The sequence below is a fragment of the Balaenoptera acutorostrata genome, chromosome 19 (assembly GCF_949987535.1).
Source record: "Balaenoptera acutorostrata chromosome 19, mBalAcu1.1, whole genome shotgun sequence".
NCBI lineage: Eukaryota > Metazoa > Chordata > Mammalia > Artiodactyla > Balaenopteridae > Balaenoptera > Balaenoptera acutorostrata.
The window spans coordinates 53,232,934-53,238,933 of NC_080082.1; the positions used below are offsets into that span (position 1 = coordinate 53,232,934).

General features: G+C 47.5%; 1 protein-coding gene across 1 annotated transcript; it reads right to left on the reverse strand.

Moving 5' to 3' along the window:
* Nucleotides 1-527: 527 nt before the first annotated feature.
* On the reverse strand, nucleotides 528-5,667 carry GMFG (glia maturation factor gamma). The gene is made up of 7 exons (XM_007179986.3): nucleotides 5,586-5,667; nucleotides 5,105-5,201; nucleotides 4,958-5,007; nucleotides 4,460-4,509; nucleotides 1,385-1,467; nucleotides 842-915; nucleotides 528-668 (listed from the first exon to the last, which is right to left on the reverse strand). Exons 1-7 carry the CDS (start codon nucleotides 5,586-5,588, stop codon nucleotides 597-599), a joined length of 429 nt encoding a protein of 142 aa, XP_007180048.1. The 5' UTR covers nucleotides 5,589-5,667; the 3' UTR covers nucleotides 528-596.
* Between the last annotated feature and the right edge of the window lie 333 nt (nucleotides 5,668-6,000).

Sequence of the window (6,000 nt, forward strand, 5' to 3'; positions counted from 1 at the left end):
CCAGACCTGGGCCCTCAGGCCTACCCAACTGCACAAACCACCCACCCCCAGCAACTCCCCAGCCCCTGAAGCTGTTATATTTCACTTTTATAGTAACTTCAACAACTTTTCTGCCTTGAAAATCTTCCGGCCTGGGGGCTCACTGAGAAAATTAGCATAGGTACAAGCTAATGCCTGCTAGGGTGGGAAGGTGAGAGGTGGGGAGACAGGCACTCTGCCTTCTTTACTCTCAGGGACGCAGGTGTCCTTGTCCCCCTTGGGAGTGGCCCCTCCACAGATTCAGATATCCTCCCAATCCCTCTAGGAGACCAGGCCTCCCTCATTTCTCGCTAGGAAATCCTGCAGGCCCCTCCCTTTCTTTCAGAGGAACAGGTACTGTATCCTCCTTTACTCCCAGGCCTCAGCAGGCGTCCACTGGATCTGCCTGACCTCTACTGGCCTAAGGCTGGTACTGCAGGACTGCCACCTACGGCCCACAGTGAGGAACAGAAACTGAGCCAGAACTGAAGGTCTCTTGAGTTCTTGCATTTTAATTTCTTTAAGGTCTCAGATGTTCAGGTCCTAGGGGGCCTGAGTTCAGGTCCCCCGCCCAGAGGTCAGCGAAAGAAAGACAACTTCTCTTGGAGCCAGGCCTCTGTGAGGTCATCAGTGGTGCGGATTTCAAACACCTGGGCAGAGAGAGGGCTCAGTATTATAATCCACTCAGGAACCGAAAACAGTGAGGGCCCTGACCCCCTCCTCCTTCAAACCCAGGAACCCAGATCCCCAGCCCCCTCCTGCCTCAGACCAGGAGTCCAGACTCTCCCTCTCACACTCGGGAGCCTCAGCCCCAGGCCCAGACCTTTGTGAGCTCTGCCGTCTGCACCAGCCTGTTTTTGCTCCCTGCGTACATCATCTGTTGTTCAGGCTTGCAGCCTGTGTGGAAAAGAGAAGAAGGAAGCATAACTGGGGAATGCCAGAGTGTTCTCTAAGGCCCTAGTAATGTCCTGCAGACCCTGGAGTTTTCTAAGAGTCCCAGGAACTGTTCTAAGGAGGTCCCTGGAGGCTATAGTCAGAGTCTCCAGGTTTGTTTGGGGGCTTGAAGTTATTCTAGGGTCCCTGGAGATGGTTTGGGGCCAGACAGGGGTTTCTAGGTAAAAGGAAGAAGTGAGTTTGCTTATACACCTCAGGACTAAGGAGGATGGGGGCTCTGTGCCTCCACCTCCACCCAATGCCCTCTCAGGACTCACACCACACTCTCACACAGGCACCTACACACATACACACAGTCACACAATCACCAGTCACAGGCATGCACACACACTTGCACTCAAACACACACGCTCACACACCCTCACACAGAATCTAAGACCCCCTTCTCAGGATGAGTAGAGCTGTGTCTCACCCACGGGGCTGGAGAAGATGAAACACAAGGGGTAGGACACTCGGCCATCGGCGTGCGTGTACTTGTAGCTGTAGACCACGAACCTACAGCAGCAAAAGGGAATTCAAACTCAGGACTTGGCCTGGAGCCCAGGCCCAGTGCCCGTTACCTGAGACCACAACCTTGAAATCTTGACTGAGTCTGAGAACCTAGGGTTAACAACTGAGACCCAGGGTACTGGCCTCAAACACAATAAATGATTTTAAAAATAATAATAAAAATGGATAACTAATAAGAACCTGCTGTATTTTTAAAAATTAATTAATTAATTAATTAAATTTTTTTGAAAAGATAACATAGAACTATACATACAGTGTATAAATGTCAATTTCCCAGTTTTGATACTGCACTATAGTTAGGTAAGATGTAACCATTGGGGGAAACTGGATAAGGGGTACTATATTTGCAACTCTCTGTGAATCTATAATAATTTCAAAATTAAAAGTCTTTTTAATAATTAAAATAATAATAATAATAGTAAATGCTAAATAGAACTACCATGTGATCCAGCAATTCCACTGCTGGGTAGTTATCAAAGAAAATGAAAACAATAATTTGAAAAGATATATGCACCCCCATGTTTATTGCAGCATTATTTATAATAGCCAAGATATGGAAAAAACCTAAGTGTCCATTGATGGATGAATGGATAAAGAAGATGCAGTACACACGCACACATGCACACACAGACACACACACACACACACACACAATGGAATACTATTCAGCCATAAAAAAGAACGAAATCTTGCCATTTGAAACATGGATGGATGTTGAGGGCATTATGCTAAGTGAAATAAGTCAGAGAAGGATAAATGTCTTATGATCTCACTTATATGTGGAATTTAAAAAATAAAAACAAAGAAACAAACCACCAAGTTCATAAGTACAGAGAACAGATTAGTGGTTGCCAAAGGTGGGGGTGGGCGAAATGGGTGAAGGGAGTCAAAACGTACAAATTTCCAGTTATTTTATTTCCATTATTTATTTTAAATAAATCCTAGGGATGTGACATACAGCATGGTAAGTATAGTTAACAATGCTGTACTGTATATTTGAAAGTTGCTAAAAGAGTAAATATTAAAAGTCCTCTGGGCTTCCCTGGTGGCGCAGTGGTTGAGAGTCTGCCTGCTAATGCAGGGGACACGGGTTCGAGCCCTGGTCTGGGAAGATCCCACATGCCGCGGAGCGGCTGGGCCCGTGAGCCACAATTGCTGAGCCTGCGCGTCTGGAGCCTGTGCCCCGTGACGGGAGGGGCCGCGATAGAGAGAGGCCCGCGCACCGCGATGAAGAGCGGTCCCCGCACCGCGATGAAGAGTGGCCCCCGCTTGCCGCAACTGGAGAAAGCCCTCGCACGAACCGAAGACCCAACACAGCCAAAAATAAATAAATAAATAAATAAATAAATAAGAAAATCCTTTAAAAAAAAAAAAAAAAAAAAAAATCCTCATCGTAAGAAAAAAAAATTTTTTTAACTATGTGTGGTGACAGATGTTAACTAGATTATAGTGGTGAACAGTTTGTAATACAGTATATACAAATGTCAAATCATTATGTTGTACACCTGAAACTAATATAATATGTCAAATATATCTCAATAAAATTTTTTTTTAAGAAAAAATGGCTTAGGGACTTCCCTGGCGGTCCAGTGGTTAAGACTCTGCCCCTCCACTGCAGGGGGCACGGGTTCCATCCCTGGTCAGGGAACTAAGATCTCACATGCTGAGTGGCGTGGCCAAAATAAATAAATAATAAATAAGTAAGTGCTTATTTGATTCACAACAACCCTATGATGTAGGTACTATTATTATCCCCATACTACAGATGGTAAAATTGAGGCCCAGAGAGGTGAAGTCACTTGCCCAAGGTTCTATGGATAGACTTGAACCCAGGAAGTTGGCTGGTAGAGTATAAGTGCTCAACCACTATGTTTTACTATCCAGAGGACTAGAATCAGGGGCTGAGACTAGAGCCAGCTACATAATTTCCCAAGCCCAGTGCAAAATGAAAATGCAGGGCCCCTTGTCATAAACACAGGAGAAAGGCTTTTTTCCTTTCTTCTGCAGTCTCTCTCCAGATTGATCTTTTAAAATTTCCTATTTAAAATCACGCTGTCTTGGGCGTGGGGACACTCACAGAGGGAGTGGAAATGCTCAAAGGCACACCCTGGAACTTGTCACGCAGGGGGTGAGTGCCGACCCTGACCCTGACACTCCCTGAATCTGTAATCAGGTCCCCTGTCTGGGACAGAGGGCAGCAGCCATTGCTGGGCAATGCGGGGAGTGGGTAGCTGAGAACCCATCCAGGCTGGAGATATGAGCTGAGGGAGGCTCCAAGCCCCCAGCACATGCTCCATTGTTCCATCACACTTCACACAAAACACAGATTCAAAGATAAAACTATAAAGAATTTCAAGACAGCAGGCAGTCGTAGAGCATCAAGCCCTGCATTCAAGGCTCCCTTCTGGGTACGGGGCCCTGTGTGACTGCACTTGTCAGACGCCCAGGATGCTGGTCCTGGCTGAGATCTAGAGCCTGGGATTGAGGCTCAAAGTTGTAGGGCACCCAAAATTCACCCCAGTCGAGATGAAAAATCTAAAGAGACCAGTTTTCACAGAAGTGTCAAAAAGCTCCTCCACACACAAAAGCACCAGGCTCCTCTGGCTTCACACAGGATTCTCCCCAATCATTAAAGGTCAAATAAATCCTTTGCTACTCAAAGTATTCCCAAGTATTGAAAAATAAGGAAATTTTAACTTTTTTTTTTTAAATGAAGCAAGTGCAATGTTGAGACCAAAACCTGGCACGATTTGTACAAAAAAAGCAAACTCTAACATTACATATGACTATTAGTGTAAAATTCTGCAATAAAATTTTGTTAAACAAACCAAAAGTCCTAGGACAGGAACACTTGACTTCAAAGGCATAGATCCCAAACCCATGAATAGGACTGGAACCCAAGCAGTCCCTCAGTCTGTATCCCTATCATCACCCCTCTCCCCATGGCCTGACCTTCCCCTTCCTTCCCCCAGGATACCTGGGCTGTCTCTCTGGCAACTCCATTTTTAGTTCCTCTGGAGAAATATTCTGGGGATGAGGGGAGAGAAAAAAAAAGACTGCCATTAAATGAACACTTACTGTGTGCCAAGGCACTAGTCCAAGAAATACACATGGATTAACTCATTGACCTCTCCCGAATCCCAGAGGGGTGGGTCTTATTGTTATCCCCATTTTACAGGTGAGCAAACTGAAGCCCAGAGGTGTTAAGACACTTTTCTTCTAAACCCACTACAAGGATTAAATCATTGAATCCACAGACAACCCTAAGAGGTAGGGACTGCTATCGCCATTTCACAGATGAGGAAAGAGAGACCCATACAGGTGAAGTCTCTCACCTAGGGTCACAGCTAAGCTGGGACTTGACCTCCAGGTCTTTCTGGCCCCCAATGCCAGGCTCTTAGCATCAGTCACAGTCGCTTGGGTCTCCCAGTCCCACCCTGCCCTTCTTGGAGGTCCCATCCCCCCATCCCCTCACCTGAAATTCTTCCTCCAACACCACCATCTGCCGGTCTTTGTCCACCTTCACTGAGGAGGGAGGGCACATGGGGGTTAGACGCCCCTCCCATCTGCCCCCACGCTTGTCCCCATACCCCATCCTTCCAGGAGGGAAGATGACACTCACTTATTATGGCCGCATTGTCCGTCTCTTTCCGGAAGCGAAATTTCCTCAGCTTTTCCTTTAGCTCTGGGTCCACCTCGCACACCACCAGGGAGTCAGACTGTCAGAGGAGCCCAGCAAGAGCTGAGTCGCCTGGCCTCAGCCCTGCCCCCTTCCCCAAACCTCAGTTTCTCCATCTACTAATGAAGAGGAAGACCCAATAGCCCATAGATTGCCTTTGTGAACATCAGGAAAAGGCTCCTTTCCCTCAGGCCAGATGCTGCCCCTTGCAGAGCAGAGGCTGGACTCGAGCCCTCTCAGCAGGTGCCCTTGGGCAGTGCCCAGGGTGGACCAGGGATCTGCTTGCCTGGGGCTAAACCCGGAACCACAGTCTCTCTTCCCCCAGCCTTGACCTCCCTTCCACAGCCTGACCTTCACCCTGGCATCCTCCTAGCCCCAGCCCCACTCCAGCCCCTAGCCCTTTCCATACGACCCTGGCCCCGACCATGACTTTTCTGTCCACAGGCCTCTTCTTTTCTGGGTTCCGCTGTCCTCTAGGGGTGGGGACCAGGGCTACAGGGGGCAGGGTGTGGGGTAGGGGAAAGGTTTCATCTAACACCACATCCTGTTTATGCCCATTCTGGGACAACTGTCACAGACGACTCCTCCCCCTCCTTCCTTCCCCTCATCTGCTGGGACCTCCCAGGCTTTGCAGTCACCCAGACCGGGTTCGAATGCTGCCTTACTGTGTGGCCCTAGCTAAGTAACTTCACGCCTCTGATTCAGGATTGTTATGAGGATAAAATAGTTTCACATATCTCCCAGCATGGTGGACACACTCAATACACAGTAGGTAATGATGAGCTTTTTTTTTTTTAATTTTTATTGGAGTATAGTTGATTTACAATGTTGTGTTAGTT

Excerpts from the sequence above, each read along its gene's own strand:
- GMFG (XM_007179986.3), bottom strand. Across the intron at positions 5,008-5,104 it reads GGACAATGCGGCCATAATAA|TGAAGGTGGACAAAGACCGG; the intron begins GTGAGTGTCATC and ends CTCCCTCCTCAG. Across the intron at positions 4,510-4,957 it reads TGTTGGAGGAAGAATTTCAG|AATATTTCTCCAGAGGAACT; the intron begins GTGAGGGGATGG and ends CCTCATCCCCAG.